Source organism: Temnothorax americanus, unplaced genomic scaffold (genome assembly GCF_048541705.1).
Source record: "Temnothorax americanus isolate GAGA-0224 unplaced genomic scaffold, ASM4854170v1 Scaffold3, whole genome shotgun sequence".
In the NCBI taxonomy this organism is placed as follows: domain Eukaryota; kingdom Metazoa; phylum Arthropoda; class Insecta; order Hymenoptera; family Formicidae; genus Temnothorax; species Temnothorax americanus.
The window spans coordinates 3,528,679-3,551,742 of NW_027509442.1; the positions used below are offsets into that span (position 1 = coordinate 3,528,679).

General features: G+C 34.0%; 2 protein-coding genes and 1 long non-coding RNA gene across 13 annotated transcripts in view; 2 read left to right on the forward strand and 1 right to left on the reverse strand.

Annotated features, from left to right (window-relative positions):
* The window catches only part of LOC143900420 (uncharacterized), a 50,515-nt gene that overhangs the window by 25,637 nt on the left and 1,814 nt on the right, over window positions 1–23,064 (reverse strand). For 7 of the 8 annotated variants that reach the window (XM_077411747.1, XM_077411749.1, XM_077411748.1 and 4 more), the window contains exon 2: window positions 7,517–7,604. In XM_077411747.1, coding sequence (XP_077267873.1) covers window positions 7,517–7,604 — 88 coding nt within the window. Of the gene's footprint in view, window positions 1–7,516; window positions 7,605–10,400; window positions 10,857–23,064 lie in introns of those variants that run through there. The other variant, XM_077411744.1, reaches the window with a different exon arrangement.
* Window positions 2,741–6,442, forward strand: LOC143900429 (uncharacterized). Its single transcript, XR_013257783.1, has 2 exons — window positions 2,741–3,426; window positions 3,501–6,442. It is a non-coding gene; the product is annotated as an uncharacterized LOC143900429 (long non-coding RNA).
* Window positions 15,093–21,973, forward strand: Pld (Phospholipase D). Of its 4 annotated transcripts, none has more exons than XM_077411755.1 (15): window positions 15,093–15,395; window positions 15,798–15,991; window positions 16,277–16,637; window positions 16,719–16,839; window positions 16,914–17,337; window positions 17,418–17,653; window positions 17,815–18,082; window positions 18,151–18,310; window positions 18,381–18,632; window positions 18,719–18,974; window positions 19,063–19,283; window positions 19,368–19,604; window positions 19,687–19,927; window positions 20,332–20,661; window positions 20,744–21,973. In XM_077411755.1, the coding sequence occupies exons 2-15, from the start codon at window positions 15,814–15,816 to the stop codon at window positions 20,843–20,845; spliced, it is 3,387 nt and encodes a 1,128-aa protein (XP_077267881.1). In that variant the 5' UTR covers window positions 15,093–15,395; window positions 15,798–15,813; the 3' UTR covers window positions 20,846–21,973. The 4 variants fall into 4 exon arrangements, with proteins under 4 accessions (XP_077267881.1, XP_077267883.1, XP_077267882.1 ...); XM_077411757.1 differs by having other exon boundaries at window positions 16,388–16,637; XM_077411756.1 differs by lacking the exon at window positions 15,093–15,395 and adding an exon at window positions 15,450–15,677.

Here is a 23,064-nt window from a genome sequence, read left to right on the forward strand (position 1 = left end):
TAATGTATTTGTAATTATGATTAAAAGTGATACTTGAAATGTTTAGCATTTTTAAGTGAGGCAAATATAGGAAGTTTAAAAGATATCGCGGCAAAGCTTTTGAAGGTTTCTTTGCAAATCGATATCTTATTTAGTACCTTCATGTCACGCATATATAATGAAAGTATATATACCAGCGCGACCTAAAAAAAAAAACTGGTCCGAATGGGCCAATTTTCAGGGTGTGGTCGTCAGGCCCAACTGAAGCAGTTTATAACGGAGTTTATTTAAAGATTGTCACTTTCACTCATACTTTAATTCCTTCTTAAATATTTTATACTGTATAAAATATGCCGTATAAATATATCGTATAAAAATATAAATATACATTTAAAAGGTATTATAATATACTGTAAAAAGAGAGAAATACATAATATATTTTATTTTATACAATATATATAAAAAGCAAAATTTTCTGTAATGCTACTATTTAATTTACCTCTATATCTAATTAGAACAACGAACATATATAATCGTAAATAAATGACAGATTTTTCGCAACTTAAAGAGTAGAATTAAGTTACGAAACTTTTATTCTTTATTTAAACTCGGATAAACTTTGTCAGAATTTTTATTTAAAGTATAATTAGTAAGGTATTTAATGCTAAATATTAATTGTAGAAGAAACTACAATCTCTAAGATTTCTCCAGAAGCATCAACTTTCCTTATTTTAGTCTTAAGTTAAGTTAAATGAAGTTATCGAGGATATCTTTTTCTAAGGATGTTTTATAGCATAATGTCTTGTATCACGTAATGTTTTACATGTATAATAATGTAATATAATATAATGTTTGATATGTAATGTAATGTCATGTAATTTATATGTATTTTAAGCCTGAACTAATAGGGAATTTCCTACACTTATACGTAACTTTATTAAATTGTAATAAATAAATAGCTGCTTGCAGTTAATTATATTAATTTTATATTCAAAATTATATAAAATTAATGCGTGATGATATTAAATATTGCTATATAAAAATGTTTACGTCAAATATATGATACTTAATGAAATAATATCGAAGAGCATTATGCACCCGGCAAACATGAATCACTTAAATGCAATAATCTTGACTAAGAGTTTAAACGTTGCAATGTAAAGCAACTTTTCCTACTAATAAGCGAAATCAAACGATACCTGAAGGACACTCGTGCATACGTAAATATCACGAAGTTGAATGCAGCGTAAACTACGTATATAGGTTTATACTATATCTTTTGACTTCTGGCCTTTCGAGATAATTATCACGTGCGTCTTGAATTTATATGGCGGAATTAATTTATACGTCTCGATTTTCGAGATTTCTTAAAAATTTACCTTGAGATTTTATGCATTCGTCTACAAAATGCGGAAATTAATGGAAAATCTAAAAAAGAGAAAGCGGATCCTCCTATATCTCTTCGGTTTCTAATCTTTCCCAGAAAACAAGATATTAAATACATCAAAATATTCCACGAGAAACTTATGAATATATTAATGACTTTGTTCGATTACATGCAGTCCCCCGACGAGAAGTTATATATAAAAAGTTTTTACTCTTTATTCGATACACAATTCATTTTGTGGATAGTTTTACATATTTAAGCTAAATGTAATTGGCAAAAAAGTGGGTAAAATTGGATTTTTAACGTAAGAACCGATTTGGCATTTAAGTTCTTTGTAAAACTGAGAAAAAGATGAAAAGAAACGAGAGAAAGCTATAAAATATTACTACAACTTTCGAAAAAAGAAGCATATTGTATAATGATTTATTTGTTCGAAATATGACACAATGAACGCATAAAGATTTTTTGCCACGGATCATAAATCCATATATAAAAAACTTAACCTTTTATAATATAAATTCCAAAAAAAGATATACGTTACGTCCTACGTGATATTGTCACGAAACATCTAAATCTATACGAAATTATATCAGCCTCCATGTTCATTGCGTTTTTGCCTTCGTTTTGCCTGACTGCGCTTTCCATTTAATTCGATGTTGCACGTCTTGGTAATAAGACGTACTGACGCGAGAAAAAAAAATTGGATCTCATTAGATGGGTTAAAGTTGAGCCTATAATTCCACGTATAACGCATTGCGTAAAAGACTTACGTTGCGTAACCGCCACGAAGAATCTGTCGAAGTTTAAACTTTTTGATGCTGTACGGTAAAACGCTACAATTTGCCGCTTTTTAGCAAATTATTTATAGCCATTGGGCAGAAGATGGCGGAAACTTCTGCACAAGAGATTTATTAACATTTACATTTGCTACATTACGCATATTCGTATATCATAAATAATTTCGATCGTTATATACCACGAGGAAGTCACGTATAAGTCTTCGTTTCTCAACAAGTGTAATTTTCTTTCCCGTTATTTCTCAGCTAACTGATTCAATCGCGAACAATAAACGTTTGCTCTCGCAGTTAATTAACGTTGGAATTGCGTCGGATCATTATTCGAATGCTACAGGTAGAACGAGTAAGAAAATGTGGTTTTACCGTTGCAGCTGCTTCGCGTTACAATTGATTGCAGGCTCCCAGACACTTTGTCTAAGTGGGTCATTACTAACAATGAGTTTAACGCGCGCAGCGATAGGTACATTATCGCTGGTATAATTTAGAAAATATCAAATATACTATTATCATTTACTTCGACTTTATTATTATATATAAATAAACAGAAATATTATTTAGTTTGGCCACGTATTCGATATATTATTCTTAAAATATCATATATAGTTATACACAGGTATTTTCGGTTCTTTTAATACCTAATATAGAATTTTCCTAATAGAGAAGTTCCTGTATTTCTTCCACAGAAAAGTCATATAAATTTTACGTTATTTCTGACATTTAATTATCGTCGGAGAATATAACTAGTCGCAATCTTTTGCCTCTCTGTGTTTCTCAATTAGTATATCGTAACGGTATCTGCACGTAGGTAACAAAGTATCAAAGTCCGACATCAATTTTTTAATGATGTATATATATCTTGTTCGCGGGCAACATTTAGACGAAGCTGATCCGAGTAAATAAAAGAAGAAGCCGGGAGCGCGCGAGATATGGCAAATAAATCAGGAAGTCTGCTGAAGTAAACGATGCAGAAGAAGCGCTTTCTCCGATGGAAAACTCGATTTAGATCGCACTCGCGCGCGCTTGTGCAACGTGCTACATCCGTCAGTGCGACGTACACTTGTCGGCCGTGTTTGTGTACGCGTACGCGCAATAAAACATCGCATATAGGAGCGCGTTTAGCGCGATATGCGCAACTCGTGCGCGCGCGTACGCGAGCGTTTCGAGATCGAACGAAAGCGGCGCTGAAACGCCGATTGTAAATCATAGAGCTAAATTGTGAAGTGTTTCTTCGGCAGTCGCAGTAGGTACCCACGCGGTCCCGACGTGCGTAACCAGCGTTCGTTAGATCGCAACGTTTTACTGGGGCGTAATTGCATAATTTGTGTTTCTAATTAAAGGTGCTTCGCACACCAACCGCCTGTTGACGAGAAATAAATAAAGGCAAGACAGCCTTCGAGATTTACGCATGCATTTGCAGAATTGATTGCGACGTTAATCAGACGCTTTGACACTTTATTCGGAGACAGGAGATCGGGAAACAAATTCGAGAGATCGGTAAAAGTTCGTATATCGACTCTCACTGATGATTTAAATACTTTCGCTCATCTATAAAATTTGATGTGTATTAGCATATTATATTTTTTCAGTCTTCGATCAGTTATAAGATATAGTCCTTATAAGATACAGTCCTTATCAGTATATATGTAGATCACAAAATGTGAGATGCAGAGAAAAGCTTCATTGTAATATCAAACTCTAACAAAATATGCGAAGAATCGAGCGTTATCGTAATTATTCCGAGTACATCTCTATGTTTAATTCAAAAGTGTTCTATTAAACTACATTCCTAAAGACATTATATGTGAGGTAAGAGACGTCTGCCTTGAACCGTGCACTGATTTCTTTGCGATTCTGGAACGATTTACAAATCTTCATACCGTTACATAAATTATCTGTTATTATGATGAAATGAAAGATGTCGCAGACACTTTGCAAGGAGCCACTTATACAATGATAAAAAAAAAACAGCTGTCCTGGAATAAGAACTGTGGTTTGCCTTACGTAACGCGTCGTTAAATCGATAAGAAAATCATCTCGCTCTTGCTTCTATTAGATTACGATCATCGGTGCGCACAGCGGAATAATTATCAACATCGCGCTTTACGTTCACCGAGGGAATACGCGTTGCTTCGCTAGCGCGAGAATAATTGCGAATATATTAATGAAAACGAAATTGTTCAATCTGGAATTTAACGATTAGGTATAGCATTAGCAATATCAATTCTCTTCGGGGTTCGTATTGACTTCTCGATTAATTAGATTATTAAAAAGATAATTAAGTAGATCGCGATTAATACGACCTATAACTTAATTATCTTGTCAAAAGAGAACTATGATAAACTATATTCAACTATAACGTTATTATTTTTTACTATATTTATTTACTATATTTAATAATTTATATATATATATATATATATATATATATATAATCAAAAATTTTTAATAGTACAATATTAAACGTAGCAAGCAAGGAAAAGATATATCTTTTGATAATTAAATTATTAATAGGTTGTGATTAATACGATCTACTGACAATTGACAAAAAAGATCTATAATATATTCAAGCTATATTCAACAATAAAAAACATCGTGAAAACGGAGTGAGTACTGAGTATTTTTGATCACACGGTATATAACGTGCGCTAAAAGCGAACGGCGCACGACTAGGCGTGGTCCATGCAAACTTGTGATCTCTTTTTCTTCTTATCCTCTCACTCCATTTATATGTGTTCTGTGTTTCATATGTATCTGTTGCGCCGCCTCGTTACCTAGATTGGTGCGTGAAATGCTTATACGTTTAACAGACGTAAGAATTACAATCCTGTAATTGATTACGATAATAAGAGCACGGGGTAAGAGTTTACGAATTAGAAGACAACGAACTCTAGTCTAGATTTTCGTAGATTAAAATATTTGCATCTTAATGTTTAATCATTATCGTCTTTTCGTTAATTTTATCATTGTCATTATTATGGTATAAAAACTGTGATAGATATATTCCAAAAAATGTCCATAAAAATTTTCCTATCGTGTATATACATATGTATAAGTATATTTTTATCGTAAGAATTTTTGTATAAAACTAAGTATGAAGGAATAAGCAAGAAGTTCATGCATATCGAATCGTTACCGTTCGCTTGAACTTCATGCTGAAATGCATTATACGTTGAAGTGTAAACGTGTAGACGTATAGGTAGGTACGTTCATTGATTGACAGCTATAATGATAATAAATGATCAATAATCTTATAATGTGCAAAACTCATTTCAACAAGGAAATTAATGTTATAGATATGATAAATATGATAGACACCTGTAATGAACAGAAAAATAAAAGATGAAAATTTCATAGTTTTATGTATTCAATTTAATAGAAATTTATGCTCATCTTTCTCAAAGAAAACGTGATAAATTTTACAAAGTGATAACTCGTAAAGTATACATTATATGTTTATATATATATATTAAATCTTATACGAGTTAAACTTGACCTCATAAAATAAGTTTATCACAAACTGTCCCTTTTTTAAAAATTTACCATATCTTCATGAGCAAATAATATCCTCAAGTTACGAAGGATTAATAATTAATATTATGCAATCGCACTATATTTAAATCACTATCGTAAAATAGCGTTATATTCTTCTAAGCATATCTAACGGTTCATCCAAACTTAAAAGCAGTGAATAATAGTGCTTCCATGCGTTCTTTCAAATTATTTAATAAAAAGCAACATGTAAGGATAGCACATGAGTTTTTTAAACGCTGGAAAAGTTTTCTTCACGGTTTTGCGTCTTGCTAATCAACTCCGATGCACATGTTAGTCCAGTTCGGTCAAACTTTTTTATACACAAAATATATGTTAATATAAATTTTTACTTTTAATAGATTAATGCGGGTTCTTTGATCGGAGGGACGTTTATTCTCGTACGTCACGAACTCGTTTCAACAACTTTTACGTGAGAGAGTCGGCGAAAGCGTCCAAGATCTTCCTGGCAATCTATTATTATAGACAAATGCAAAATGAATAACTGGAATCTGGACATCCGAGTATACCGATCAAGAGGGAAAGACGAATGACTCACCACGTTGACAAGGCGCAAACTATTTCTAGTTTCTCTTTTATGCGATATATCGTGCTTTCATTTGTTACCACGTTCCAAATGTAGGTATAAATAATAATTATTTGCGAGGTAATTCTTATTTTATAGCAGCATATTCTGGACAACCCACACACTTTAAGTTTATTTTAATAATAAACTCATTGACAAATTTAATATCAAGATTTATTTAATAAAATATTATAGGGATGATCATTATTGATGCAACTCGTTAATGTGCGTGTTTACCATCAGATATTCAAATAATTTCACTGTAAATTGAAATTCAAAGAAAGTAAACTTCGTATTTTGAATTTAAATAAGTATAATAGAGTTTTGTTTCTTTAATTGCATTTTTCGGAAGTTCGTTCACCTGAATCATACACCGTGTCTTTTTGTTAAGAAAGTTGCAAATTAATCAAAGAATCCGTCATCAAAGTAAAACCTTGAATATCCTGTACAGAATTGAAACAATAAGACGGCGCTATATTCAAATCAAATCGTAACAGAATAAGAAGCGACGTGTCGTTATCGTGAATCCATTCGTGAAGATTTTCTTTTTCGTTGTTATACAAGTAATCATCTAGGTAAAGGAACCTGCTTCCTTTCTCGGCCTCTAATTACCGAGCATCGTGATGCACCGCGTGCAACTTCACCTGTGCGATTTAGTCGAATAATACGAATCGACTCGTTCCGCTGGGTCGACGGCCTTCGTGGAAAAAAAAGGAAGAAAAAAAGAAAAGAAAAGCAACGCTGTAACAATGTTGTAAACGCCCGGCATCAAGCGCGCATCCTTGACACAAAACACATGCAAAACGGATCTTGCCGGTCTTCATGTGTATATATTTCGTTGTACATTAATTTGTAGACAATTGTGTTCCCGTAAATCCCTGGCGTTATTAATTTGCGTCTTCACGTCTTTATGTCTTTACGTTGCGCAACGTATTTCACGTAACGCAAAGCGTTGGAAATTAAAGTTTAATATATTGTATATTCTTCGACGCGTGTGCGGGCAGGATGATATTCATACCATACTCGCCTTCTAATTAAAGAGCGCATACGCATAATAATTTTTTCCCTCTTCCGGATAATTTAGCTTGAAAAATATTCCATGATGTATTATGTCATTGGTATAATTATGAAATAATTATTTAGTTATACGTATCGAATTAGAAGAATAGACGCATCTTCTATATACCCATTACGTATCATCACTTATATAAATTATAACATATTTTGATAATTAATTACCTGATTAGTTTGTCCACGAGAAGCTTCAGTAGTAGCGAAGATTAGCAGCAACGCCACTACCAAGCTCAACGAAAACGTTCTTGCCATTCTGAAAAATATTGAGAAGTCCCTTTTAATAAAATATTGAAGAATTTCAGGCTGACGGAAAATACGAATATATTTAAAAATTACATATACCTAAAATAAAGGTTTTTCGCAATTAAGTGATCTGCCGATTCGAGAATTATATAATTATTATAAGGATCATCGCTATATTATTGTAATTGTATTTATTATTTTCTTCGAATGTCAAAATTAAGTTCAGAATGCTTAATAGGATAAAATAGTGATTAATGTAGTGACGGGGTTGCGTAAACTCTGTAACACCCTCTCAGATGTAACCGGCATCTTCATTACTTTAATGACTTTACTCTTTTAACAAGAAAACTTTAATAAATAAAAACTAACTGAAAACGATAATTCTGAGGGATTCATTTTTTATTCTCAGAAATATTGCGCGAAAATAAACGGTATCTTTATCCACAAGAATGATAACGTGACACATTTGATGTGTGTTTCGTTGTATCGTGATATTATACCGTCGCATATGCAAAGTCCGTCGAAGAGTCATAACCCCGAAATTTGAGAAGTGTGACAATATTTCGAAAGATTATAATCCCAAATTTTCGGAAATAAGACAATATATCCCGAAAAATTATAATCCAAAATGAACATATCGAGACAATTCAACCGATTCCAATTCCTGAATTCGATTTTGATTTTGAATATTTTGTTTTGATATCAGTTGAAAATGAGTGCTTTCCAACGTGCACACCGTGTGTACTCGGGTCGATACGCATACAGACACCAAACGTAAGACAGCATTATCCGCGCTGTTCAAATTTACTTTTACTCTTGCCGGTTGTTAGTCTCTATCGGCCACGCTGTTTATTTTCAAAGCAGCGCAGGCAATATACTGTCCCTCCACCACCAGAATGTTGCGAACATTCTGGTCCGTCCGGTTTTAACAGAAAACTGCAATAATCGCGATAAAGAAACAAAGAGTATTTGTTACATCACAACGAAAAATGTATTCATTCCGAATTATATATAAAAACTATTAATTCTCTATTAAAATTATTGTTCTACGTGAAATTTTTGTATTGAGTTACAGAGATACTGAACACAAAGTATGATTCAAATTAATTAGTATTTTCAGTTTTACACATCTTTCTCATCTTGAAATATTACAAATGTCTGTAACATAATTATTACGAGGAAAATAAAATTTTATTGTAACGATCGTTCTCTCGTGCACGTTTATTGAGCGCATGAATGAATAGAAGCATCGTAGGAGGATCGAGAGGGGAAGATCAATATCAAAGAAGGGTCGACGTAGTGGCCGTAGTGCACGAATTACCATCGCTCCGAGACATCTGTTCCATTCAGTTTTGTTCTACGGTAATGCACGGCAAATGCGAAACGATTACTGGTTTACGAGTCCGTTTATCTAACCGAGTTGTTTGCTAATCGCGAGTAGCAAAACCGATCAAAACCGATCGAACAAATTTCCTTCGAACATTCGCTACGAGCGCGGAATATAAGTTTTACGTGACAAGACAAATATTTGTGGTCGCGTGTTTCTTTTTTTTTACGTGAGGGCAGAGAAGCGGCAAGTTTACATATACTTACTACTAGAACTAAGTAACATGGATTTCGTAACTGAAGTATCAGCTTTAATTTCTCGCAGGCTGTTCGTACTTGCGCCGATAGAAAGTAAATTCTTTTCGTGTAGTATATGCGATCGCGGCGAAACTGTATCGGGCAGTTTCAGAAATGTTATTTTGTAACACGCAAAACTCACGGAGACTCACGTAACTAATTCAACATTTATACATATATGTATATTTGAAATTTTATTTGAATAAGTTATTAGTATAAGTATAAGTAGCTAATAAAAATACAACAAACATATAGAGTATATCTGAGAAATGCTAGAAGTTATTTTAGATGTTTGCCTAAATTGAATTTGCTCCAATTTGAAACTACGATAACGGAATTTCAAACCCGGAAAATTTACTCTACTATAAAATATATAAAATTGGCAATTTAATTAAAAGATTCTTGCCATGCGTTAACATATAGTTTATATAGATATAAAATGTATAATATGTGCCAATTTGTACGCATTCAATATTCGAGATGCAAGTATGCGGCACGCGAGTTACAAAAGGCATACATTCAATTATCCGCATTTTCTTTACGATGCACTTTGCAAGCTAATAAAACAAACGCTAAGAGCACGAGCTGCTAACTCTGTCTGAAGCTGTTAAAGCGTCCGTGTTCGATCGTAAAGATGAAATGTCATCGGAGTGAAATTGCGGCAAAAACGGAAATGAGAAGTTTTCGACATTCGCACGGTCGTTCGGCTATGATTACACGGGTGCCCGAGTTTTACGTAAGAAACGGAGGTCGTACATCTGGCGGTTTGCGCACGTGAAAGTGGTCTGCCGAGTTGTATCGCTCGAAAAACGGTCAGTTAATTCCGAGTCCGGTTCGTTAATGCTGCGCGCTCTTCTGGGCCACTTCTTGCGATCGACGGCGAAAATCAACCGCGATGAACTTAAGAGACCTTCTAAACACACGGGTCCCTCATTCGCACAAACGAGCGAATTATAACAAAACGACGTCGTAATTATTATGACGATTTTTTTTACCAACTTTATGCTTTAAGACATAATTGAGGAACGAGTCTCTCGATTATCGTTTCATTCTCGCGCGATCAATTATTAGTAAAGGTCAAAGTGAATGATCGTCGGTTAAAGCCACGCGTCGACGCGGAAGTCCCGCACGTGTGCGGGCGTTTTAAAAGAGCGCGAAATTCTTATTTCCAAGCCACGCTCACCTTGCAGCTGCTCAGTCGTGTCTAATCCTATAATTCCTATGTCTCATTTCCGCGCCACCACAGCACAATTCGCCCCGGCAATCCGTAATACTTTCTCCGATGGCGGATAAAACCGGATAGAAACTTTGGCAAATTGAAGAAACGAATAAATCGGCGCGACGAAAACGGCACTTTTTCGATTCGAAAATTTCGAAACGGCGGAAAAGAGTTCGCGGACGAAAACTCGGCTCGCGCGACACTCCGCCGGAGAAAGAAAAAGAAAGACGCGAGAGAAAGAGGATCGGTCAAAATCACACAGAATTCGCGCGCGACGCGGCGAGACAACGGCTGATGGTCAGGTGGGACGATGCACGTGACGCATCTTCGGATGCGCCGTTTTTTCGCGGCGTTCGTTTTGCACGTGGACGTTCCGGGGGGCACGTTCGGATAGAACGCTCCGAGACAAATGCAAGTCCGATAGAACGTCGACCGTGTCAAAAATCCCCGTCGCCAGTCGGGGGGGAAAAAGAAGAAAAAAAAAGAGCCACTCGACCAGGCATTTTCCCTTTCGCCCGATTGCGGGACCACCACCACCGCGATCGCCACGATCCGCCACCGTCACCAGCACCACCACCACCACCACCACCACCACCACCACTGTCGCCGTCGCCGCTACCTATCACCATTGCCATCGCCATCACTACCGTTACTGTCGCCAATGTGAAAAATATCGAATGACCAGAACGACGATCGACGGACGATCTACGAAAGCGAATAAACAAGACGCGCGATATTCCGCAATAACGATCTTGATCGGGAAAATGTGAATCGATTGTCATCGCCCCGATTTAGAGCTAAATTAAACTTAATGGACGTAAGAATTTATTTCGCAAATGTATTTTGATATTGTTGAGAACAATAGCCGTTATTCTCGCCAGACCGGTCATCAACCGATCTCTCTTTACTTGCCGCGTGACTCGCGTGAGTATCAATTCGCTGGACCCCTTTATCCGCATCCATTGCGACACGGCTATATAATCATTGTCGACCGTTCGACGAATGCGTATGTCGATATTGTAGATTGAGTAAATAAGTAAAAGATCCTGAGTGTAAAATATGCTCAAAGTTAGTTCTTTGTGCGCGAAACAAGATCACGCGGAAAAGGCCTTGAACCATTTCTCGCGAGATATATCAAGTATTTCTCCCGAATATACGCTGGGTTTTATCGTCTCGATGCGGGTGTGGTAGTAAAAGAAAAGAGGACCACAACCACGAATTAAAGAGAAAGGATCTCTCGAGAAGTTACGGAGTAAAATGAAATGTATTCTGAGGTGAGAGAGAGAAGGTCGAATTCTTTTTCCAAGTTCTTTTTTGCACGAGTCAAATTACTCGATTCAAATTATTCGCTTAAACTTGCATTTGTTATTAATAATAAAATTGAATGTAAAGCCATATTAAATTAAAATTCAAAAATATTTTGCGAGATAAATCCACTTAATAATAAATTGACTTAATAATTTTGACAAAATTCTAAATTACAATTATATCTTACAATTAAATCTTACAATTATGTCCTTATAGAATTATATCTCATTTTTGTAAGAAATGGATTATGATTTAACTCTTTTGTCGTTATTGGAGTCTACAGACGTTTAATTAATGTCGCTTTATGAGCTAATATGACTTATTAATGACTGTTTAGCAACTATAATAGATACTGATTGCGTTATTTGTAAAAGATTTCTGCCACACCTTTGAACTATAAAATTACAATACTGAACTGTTATTTACTACTGAATCGTAATTATACTTTTAATTTATAATCCTTGTTTTTTTTTAATACTCTTAATATGCAATTGGCAAAAAGCCACGCGAGAAGTCCACAGCGACAGTCGTTGCTGAGCGTTTATCGTGCGTCTATCTGCAGCACGTGTTTTGCGCCGAATTTCCCGCAACGAAAGAGTAGGATTAACAAAATACATTGACTTATTTGCGCAATATTAGTTTTTTAGCCCTATTAGCAAAATTGTTACATATTGTCTGAATTAAAAGATTTTTATTTTAATTCTTGGTCAGAATAAGTAAACTTTACAAATTGGTAATTGTAAATGTTCGGTTGCATTAGTTTCAACACAAAAATCTTATCTAAAGTCTTTGATTTAATCAACTCTAAGCCTACGAGATATCCGATATTTTATCAACGATTTTAAGGCGAGAAAGGTAAGTTTAAAGTTATCGATTCCTCAATATTTTGCTTAAATATAATATAAAATAAATATATAATTTATTTTATAATCACATATAGAAGATAATTTATTTATTTTAGATATCACACACATCACATACATAATATTATATAATTAATTATCAATGTACATACAACAAATGAAACTTCCAGAAATATATTAGAATCGCGTTTTTAAAGATACGACATTGCTTACTAAATATGGTTTAAATGCTTATTATATTAAAAATAATGGCAATAATTAAGCGAGGAATAAAATTTAGAATAATATTTATGCGAGTTATAAACATAAATATTTTATTTCGCAATTAATAATATGACAGAATAAAGTCGGTTGTTATTCTGACGGCAACTTTTTACTTTTCCATGCAATCCGGATGTAAAATGCTAACTCAAAGTACACGTGTGGAGTGTAAGGAATTATTTAAATAGGTTTACAAACCGCGTTTTTTATAAAAGGGGGCGCATACGATAAGTAATTAATTATGCATTGATCGAGTTATTCGAACAGAGATAATACGAAACGGTCAATGTCGAAAGAGTGGTCTATACGAAATACCTGTACAGCGAAATGATAATGCGTCCCAAGGATATCCGGTAAATATATCTTCAAGGATTTTAACATGTTCAGATTTGTATAAAATCGAGGAATTATAAAATACACTCCGAATGATTGACTCGCTTATTAAATATTTATAGAAATAAGGTGTAAAAGAACACATTGCACATTTCCTCTTTGAACTACATAATATCCTAGCTCGCGTTTCGCGATATATCTCCTGAATAATTTTATTGAAATATAGTTTCTTCCTTTCATGTTATAATATCGTTAGAAAAACAAGATGCTTCTTTTTCTAAAACTAATTTAAAAAATATGCTTTTACAAAATACGTTGCAGATAGCAATATTTCAATAAATTTAAATTTTGTATATAATTAAATCAGTGAACCCCAAAAATTATAAAAAATATAACGTCATTATACGTTGCGCATGTTTAATTATGTACTTGAAACTTTTATTCGATAAAATATCTCTCGCATACTCTATAAATATCTTCTATAGTAAGTATGTACAATTGTGATCATAGAAGTTAAATAAGAGTTCCATATAATATCGAAGAAGAAAAAATTTTATATTTGTGAATCTTTAAAATTTTGAAGGAAAAGAATTTTTCGCTTGTTTCTCATCTTTTTATGACTGAAATAAAATAGATAAATAAAATATGATCCATAAGGAGAAGAAAGGAGAAGAAAAGACAAAGGGTAAAAATTTGGAGTGTTAAAGCTATTACAGGCCTTTTAACTCTGATTCGAACATACCTATAAATATACTCGTCACGATGAGATAAACGTATGCGATTAATATGGGAATAATTAAATACTAATACAAAAGGATAATGTGATAAAAACTGATGGAAAATCTTGCAACACATCACGTCACGTCGCTTTCTCCTTGACATATTCGTGTCGAGAAGTGGATCATTATGGGGGTCGATAACGCGTGCGATCGCCGATATTTCACAGAAAGTCGGTTAAAACGTAAGAGAAAATGACACGCGCGATCCAATTACTTTCGCGATGTGCCCGTTCGCGCTAATATTGGATATTAGTTCGACGACGCGAGGTATAACTCCGCTTCTGGCTGAAAACGGCAATGTTAAAGGAAGTGGAAAGTCGAACGATTTCTCGATATACTTCGACTAATCGGTGTGACGGTCCTTCTTTTCATTCAGACCGAAGCGAAAGCGCGAATTCTTCCTGGGACAATCGCGAAACACTCATTAAAATACAAAAGGAATTGATTATGACTCGAGACGGTTTTTCAATCGGGGAAGAGTGCATTCTTTTCTGTCTCACATAAAAAAGAACAACCGCCTTACCGACGTAGTTTTGCACAGGTATCTTTTCAATCGAATGTCGAAAACTAATATCGGGTATAATAATTTTGAATTTCTTTTTTAATTGAAACACATATATAAGAATTGGAAATCTAATGAGCTAATTGCAATTAATCTACACCTGATTTAACTAGATAAGTGGTGTTGTAAAAGAAATTATCCACAATGTAATCCAAAATTAAGAAAACAATAGAAGAAAAAGAAGGTAAAGAAAAAGAAAAAAAAAGAAAAAAAAAGAAAATAATTAAAAAAGAAGAAATTTAATGAAGATCTCACAATGCCACGCGTGAAAATTCATTACATATCTTCAGATTTAACATAAGGATGAATATTTGTTCACGTCTCTCGCGCGGAAATGAAACGTAAATCGATTTTGCCGTTCTCGGCCGCGTTTTTTCTCTCTCTCTCTCTCTCTCTATATATATATATATATATATATATATATATATATATATATATATATATAATTCGTTTTTCCTTTTTCTGCCTTTTCTTTGTTTCGAATATACATTTGTCTCACCCGAGACAAATCTCCGGTCAAGGAGCGTAATTCGCTCAGTAACAATATACGGACTGACATACGGAGTAGTGTGGAGCTGTGGACGTGGAGTGGTCGTTGTAGTCGCGGCTCGCGGCCATGCGGTCATCGCGATGAGTAAACTCGTGTCGCGCCGCCGCGTCGGATCATCGCGTAATACAGTGTGGTGTAACCCAGCCAACGGCGATCGCGATAATCGTCGCTTGATTACTCTCGAGACGGCGATGGCGATGCATTGTTGCGCGGGTGTCTGAGTGGGATAATACGCGTCCGTCGATGATGCTCGATAGGCGGGATATTTTTAGGCTAGAACTAATACGCTCTGCGTAAAGCGAGGTGAATATTTTTTTTTTTTTATCGAGAAATAGAACGATAAGCGTTTATTATCTACACACATACGTGGCTTCTTTTCCAAATAAACATCGTTGCAAAAGTAGTTTCGGAGAAAGAGAGGAACTTTTCTCTAGTACTTTCTGTATTCTCTTATCTGCTAATTTTGCAATACGATTGTTATCTGGGATTTTATCAACGTGACGATATATACGTGGATATTTTACCATCTTTTTTTTTTTTATATTAAATCTTCCTTCGGTTGACCGGAGCTACTTCTAACGTCTGGTACTATGCTTTGAGTAATCAAGACCATATTTGTTATCCCTTTCTTACTTTAATGACTGGAAGGTGTGTTTGTATTTGGAGTGCAATGTAAAAATTAAAATATATGAAAACTCTTTGCAGAGGAAACTTGCCAAAGATGCCTATTGAATTGGACGAGGTTGCCCCTCGTGGGAAAGGCATGACACGCGCAATATCACAAGATTCTGAATATGATGACGCTTTAGGAGTACCTGACTCATTAGAAATAACGGTTGATGAAAATGGGGAGACGATACAAGTTCGTAAAGAAGAAACGATATGCACGGATAGCGAAGGTATAGGAATTTGTATTCTGAGTAGTATGTTATGTCATGAGTATTCCTTATAGCCTGTTTCTTTTTTACCTTAACATTGTTCAGTTTGATCTGTAATTTTACCGGTTACTAATAATTTTATATATACATATACTTACTCTTATAACTTATCCTTCTATCATTCACACTCTTATAATTTATACATTATAAAATTCAAACCCTCTTAATTTATATTCATACTCTTTTATTTCATTTTATATATAGTTTTTACCAATCTTATGTTTCTTTATTTCCTTGTATCGTTAGAAACTCTTGGCGTAACACCTTTCACCGTTATACACAACACATCGTCAAAGTTCAAAAGTCAAACTCGCAACGTATTTATTCCTGGTGAAGAAGTGCACGTAAAAATTATAGATAACGAACGTAGTGTGACCACGCATCCCTTGAACCCAAATCTATATACCATAGAGTTTAGACACGGACCTTTTGTTTGGACTATGAAAAAGCGATACAAACACATTCAATATCTGCATAATCAATTGAAATTGTATCGTGCTAGCTTGAACATACCTTTCCCTACAAAAAGTCACAGAGAGAGGAGAAATAGTATGAAGAGTCTTAGAACTGTGGACGAGAAAAGAGGCAGACGAAATGTTTTACCGAGGTATGAAAATTATACATTATGATCTGTATCTATGGTGAAAAAAAAAAGAAGGAAAATATAATCAAATAATCACTTTTACAGATTTCCTAATAAACCGGACATTCTAGTGCCTTATGAGCAATTAAGTCAGAGGAGAAAGGAACTAGAGGATTATCTAAGTAACTTACTTAACATAGAAATCTACAGACGACATTCCGAAACTGTAAGTATAAGTATATATATTTTACTAATAACAATTAACCGTAAAAAGGATACATCGTCGTCATTTGTTTACAGATAAATTTTTTGGACATCTCACCCTTGTCCTTTGTGGGTGACTTAGGGATGAAAGGAAAAGAAGGTACGATTCTGAAACGGACTGGATCAGGCGCTAAAACGAGATGCAATTTCCTTGGCTTGTTGGAGTGCGGGCTCTGCATCAAGTGCAATTATCTCAGCACCTCTCTTTGTGGCAAATGGCAGAAAAGGCATCTTGTTGTTAAGGATACCTTCGTTGCATATCTTAATCCTGAAGATGGTAGAATAAAATCCGTTATTTTGATGGATAATGGTTTTGGGATCAGCCTTGGCGTATATACTACGGGTTCACGAAGCGGCATGCAGATTGCGAATCTGAGTAGACATATAGTCATCAAGTGTTGGACAAAACGAAAGGCCAAGGAATGGATGGAGTTTATACAAGAAGTTAGCAATAGGGAAGGTAAGATTTCAGAAAGTATATATATAGTGTATAATGTACATTTGTTTTGTGTCTAATTAATTTAACATTGGTGCGCGCAGGCAAAGATTTTATACAAACAAATCCACACAACTCGTTTGCTCCATATCGTCCTTACATATCCGCGACTTGGTTCGTGGATGGAGCCGATTACATGTCTGCTGTGGCCGATGCATTGGAAAACGCCAAGGAAGAAATTTTTATCGCGGATTGGTGGCTTTCACCAGAAATTCATATGAAAAGACCAATGCCCGGTGGAGATTATTGGCGACTGGATAAAATTTTACGAAGAAAAGCAGTGAGTTGATAACTGATGATTTTTTTCAAAATGCACAAATGTTGCATTTAATTTAAAATGATAATAAATGTAATCGATTAATCGTAACGAGGAATTGTTATTTAAGACTGTTTAATGAATACACAAGAATGTCTTTATTTTATAAATATTTTCTTGTATAGGTTCAAGGTGTCAAAATATTCATATTGATATACAAAGAAATTGAAGTCGCTTTAGGCATAAACAGTTACTACAGCAAACAGAGACTTGTAGAACAATGTCCTGAGAATATAAAGGTATTGAGACATCCCGATCATGCGAGAGCAGGCGTGCTTCTTTGGGCTCATCACGAAAAGATCGTAGTTATTGATCAATCTCTAGCATTTCTCGGTGGCATTGATTTATGTTACGGTAGATGGGACAACAGTGAACACAGATTAACAGATTTAGGTAAATATCATATAAACCTTTTTAGAATTCATTCTTTACATCGCTAACCGAGGATACGTTGATTATAGAATCCATTCATCAATCAAGTATCTACATTCCCTCGAGAGACAAGCTGACTAATACTAGCAGTAAAAAAGTATTAGGCTGCATAGACAGACATGTTCTGTTACCATTAGCAATAGCGACAAATACTATAGCTATGGCAACCACCAGATCTATGCCTTTATTGTAAGTATACTGTCAATGTTAAATATGAACTAAAATTGAGAATGTAAACATAATTGATTTATTTCCGAAGACCGATGATGGACGAAAAAACACAAAAGAATTTAGTATTGTCAACATTGACAACGGATAATTCACTTTTTATGCTGCAAGAAAAGGGAGATGGTGTCAAGTGTAACACTCCCGAACTGCACAAGAAGAATCTGTTTGATGTCGCCAAAACAACCGTCGATAAAATGAAGAACACCGTTAAAGTGAAGAGACAGGAATTAATTAATATGGTATATACTTCTCATGAAATGGACGCCGATGATGTCGCAGAGAAGTACGAATCTTATTCCTATTCAACATCTCGTCATTACTTTATATTTCATTCTCTATTTAAACACATACAATTTTTCCATAATTTAGTAAGCTGTCATTACCGGAATCTAATGACGCAGTGGATTATGCCTGCAGTTTACAACCCGCGACAAAGTTGTGGCTTGGTAAAGACTACACAAACTTCATTGTCAAAGATTTTAACGATCTTGAGAAACCGTATCAGGATCTCGTCGATAGAACTACCACTCCTAGGATGCCGTGGCACGACATAGGAGTTTTAGTGCAAAACGCTGCCGCTAGAGATGTGGCTAGGCATTTTATACAGCGTTGGAATGCCGTCAAGGTACACGTAACGTACTCGATAACACATGTATTTAAGTTCAAATACACAGGCAAAAGTGACGAACACTGATGAGATATACTTGTTGTAGCTAGAGAAAGCAAATCTGAATCCGTGTTATCCTTATCTATTACCGAAATCGTATCAAAACTGCAGGAGCTACGCTCCGTTTGTGAAAGAGGCAAACAAACACAATGTTAAGTGTCAAGTACTACGTTCGGTCAGCTCTTGGTCGGCTGGCTTTCTCGATTCAGAGACTGTAGAGCGGAGTATACAGGAAGCTTACATTCAGGCCATTAGTAAAGCAGAAAGGTAAGGATTTCGTATATACATATATACATATATATTTCATATTTTTATGTGACATATATTTCGTTAACCTGAATAAATTTGTAGGTATATATACATAGAAAATCAATTTTTCATAACGCTTGCCTCCATGGACAAAGGTCTCGTGAAGAATCAAATCGGCGAGACATTATTGAAAAGAATCCTGAGAGCGCACAGAGAAGGCGCGGTGTTCAGGGTATTTGTAGTAATGCCGTTGTTGCCCGGCTTTGAGGGAGAAGTTGGAGGACCAAGCGGAAAGGCATTACGAGCGATAACACATTGGAATTATAATTCTATATCGAGGTATATCGTATCATTCAACTAAGTACAAATTGAGAAGAAAGCGGCATTCGTAAATTTCGTTTCCTATTTGATCGAACAACAGGGGAAAAGATGCTATTCTAAATCAGCTGTTGGAGGCAGGTATAGAAGATCCCAGCGAGTACATCACGTTCCATGGATTGAGGACTCATTCTATGTTAAATGGCACGATGGTAACCGAGCTTATCTATGTTCATAGTAAACTAATGATAATAGATGACAACACAGTAATCTGCGGGTCAGCTAACATAAATGACAGAAGTATGGTTGCTACAAGGGACAGCGAAATAGCCGTAATAATTCACGTGAGTATATTCATCATATTGGGCCAAGTTATGCCTACAATCCTCAATACTGTTGTAATTAATGCAACATTTATCAATAATGAATAAACTTTAAATAATTATAATTTAAATAATTATTACTTTTTCTCTAAATAATGATGAAAATATGTTATTCCTACATATAGCATATTATAAGGAAGTTAATTATATCTTACGATTGCCTTGTAAAATTATACGTAAACGGAATAGTTTTTTATTCACATCACACACAGAATATTCAAACTTATAATTTCTATATTATATGTGATGTCTTTTATTTATATTATATTGTTGTATTGTTTTTCATGGATCCCCGATTTTGTTATGATTCTGTTTTTTTTTTTTATCAATTTAAATCAATAAAAACTGTAATATTTGCAAAACAGGACCAGGAGTTTGAAGATGGCCGCATGAATGATATACCTTTTCTTTGTGGTAAATTTGCTTCTTCCTTGAGAAAAAAATTATTCCGCGAACATCTGGGATTATTGAATACTAAAGAAGACATTAATATCGATGACGCCATTATAAAATCGTTCTACAAGGACGTGTGGTGCGCTAGAAGCAAACGAAATACGGAAATATATGAAGAAGTATTTCATTGCGTTCCCACCGATAAAGTAGTCAATTTCGCTATATTGAAGCAATTTCAAGAAAAAGTACCTCTCTCTATATCTGACCCATTACTAGCGCAAGAAATGGTAGAGAATATAAAGGTATGTGTCGAGCGCTTTAAATGATTGTGCATAGCTTCATCATTTTAATGTTTAAATCAAACGGGTGTTCTTTTTTTTTAAGGGTCACTTGGTCAACTTGCCATTAAATTTTTTATGCAATGAAGATTTAAAACCTGCGGCTGCGACAGTAGAAGGAATGATGCCGACTGCGTTGTGGACGTAAGTTTGCGCTATGGTGAATAAATGTCTTTGAAAATTCATTGCAATTGAACACAAATTAATAATAAAAATTTTCGATATTTTTACACACACGTGTGTTGTAAAAGGTGATTTTTTTGTTTCGTTTCCATACGGATTTTGTACTAAGTAAAGGATTAAGGAACAAAGAAAGGACAAATGGATTTTTTATGACTTTGACATATATATATATATAGACAAATTTCAATTTTTCTATCTATTTGTTATTGCCTCGTGACAACTGCTGGTCGGATTTTTATCGACAAGCGACTTATGTCTAATTTAAATAATAACAAAATAACATTTTAGATGCAATAATTCCTAATACCTCAAAAATAATATATATATTTTTTAATATAAGGTATTATATATTAACTTTAACAGAATATCTTAATATAATGAAGATTAATTATGTGTTATTCTTATGTAAGATTTGTCAAATTTTGTAAAAATTAGTTTTATTTTTATTTATTTTAAGTATTAACACAATAAAATTATTTTTTTTAACATATCAGAAACTTTAAAATTTCGACCAGAATTCTATTTATCAAAATTCTAAAAATACTTCACAAAAGTGAAGTATAAATAATTATAGCTTTTTATTGTTTAACAAATATAGCTTATTTTGTTCAAGTATAACAGGCATTACTACTTAATAAGTATTGCGTCATATCCTCAAAGTTTAATATGCTTAATTACCTAACAAAATTTAATTAAACTTTATTATTGGTTATATATCAATTAATGATTCAAAATCTCTATCAATGCACGCAAGTAAACAAATATGTTTAGTTAGAAAAATTATCCAAAAAATTGTTCATGTAAAGAAAATTCGAATATACTTCGAGATATACTAAATTCTTCTATATATAATTAAATCTTTACATTTTTCAATCGTCTATAATTTAAGATTTAATATGTACCTGCAGAGGGGAAAGACGTTTCCTCACGATAAAATTGCAATACGTGAGAATTGTACGACTCCATGTAAAATACAGAAAATCTTAGTGTTACAGAAAACATATTACAGGAAGCTATATTAATATAACAAAGCATAAAACTCTATTACATTCCATCTCCTTTTTATGCAGTTATAATATTTAATATACAATAATATATATATATATATATATATATATATATATATATATATATATAACAAGACTATAATATATAATAAATAAGATAAGAGGAAAAGAGACATTTATATTATATTTATAACAAATGTTAACTTTTTATAATATTATTACGAATCGTGCCTGTTGTTGATAAAATGTTAAAAGTATCTGGAAGTTACTGCTGCTAATATAACAAAGTAGTGTAATAATAGGTAATCATAATATATGAAGTTTTATCGATACAATACAATATACATTAACCCTCCGTTCTTTTGGCATCCTCGGAGTGTATACGTGAGTCTGTCACGTCTGATGTTCAAGTATTTTTTTTAATCTAAAAAAATTCATAAAAGTGTCTACATTGTAGTTGACGATTTTAAATCATTTTAATAAACATCATTTATCTAATATTTTCTGGCAGGCTCTTGCAAGTTTTACAGTTAAATATTAATTTTGCCGATATTAATTTGGTTCGGACGCCGTAAACCCACGTGTACAGACGGAGGGTTAAACAAAGCATAACGTGAAATATGCAATCAAATGCATAATCTATATCCATTACAAATACAGAAACGAGCTTTGAGACAAACGATAAAATCATTAATGTACAAAATCTTTGTAATCTTTGTAATGTACAAAATTATGCATTTGACAGCACGTGTAATTTCAAATAACCGTCCTCTTTTCGCGTTGTGTTTAATGCATCAATTATTTTTGATTCGCACAATTAAGATAAGACGCGTAAGTGTAAGTTCAAAAATTTAAAAAAACCGCAGCTGATGTATAGTCTTCCATTGTAATATCTAAAAGATTTTATAATGTTAAGTATGCTTAGTGGCCAGTCTTCTGAGCTCTTCTTCACTTATCGCGAAGAAGGCACCGCTCATATCTGAACACCCGTGTGATATGTGTAATTGATATTTTAAAGAATCGACAAGAAATGTTGTACAATATGTAATATTTTGTGACGCGCGGCATTTATTGAATATATTTAATAAATTTTTCAACGCAACTCTCTCTTACGCGTGTGTGTCATTCCGTACCCCGATAAACATTAAAAATAACAATTAAAAAGGAAGCGATAAAA

Excerpts from the sequence above, each read along its gene's own strand:
- Pld (XM_077411755.1), top strand. The coding sequence starts at position 15,814 with ATGCCTATTGAATTGGACGAGGTTGCCCCTCGTGGGAAAGGCATGACA. Across the intron at positions 16,840-16,913 it reads ACAGACGACATTCCGAAACT|ATAAATTTTTTGGACATCTC; the intron begins GTAAGTATAAGT and ends ATTTGTTTACAG. Across the intron at positions 17,338-17,417 it reads AGAAGTTAGCAATAGGGAAG|GCAAAGATTTTATACAAACA; the intron begins GTAAGATTTCAG and ends TGGTGCGCGCAG.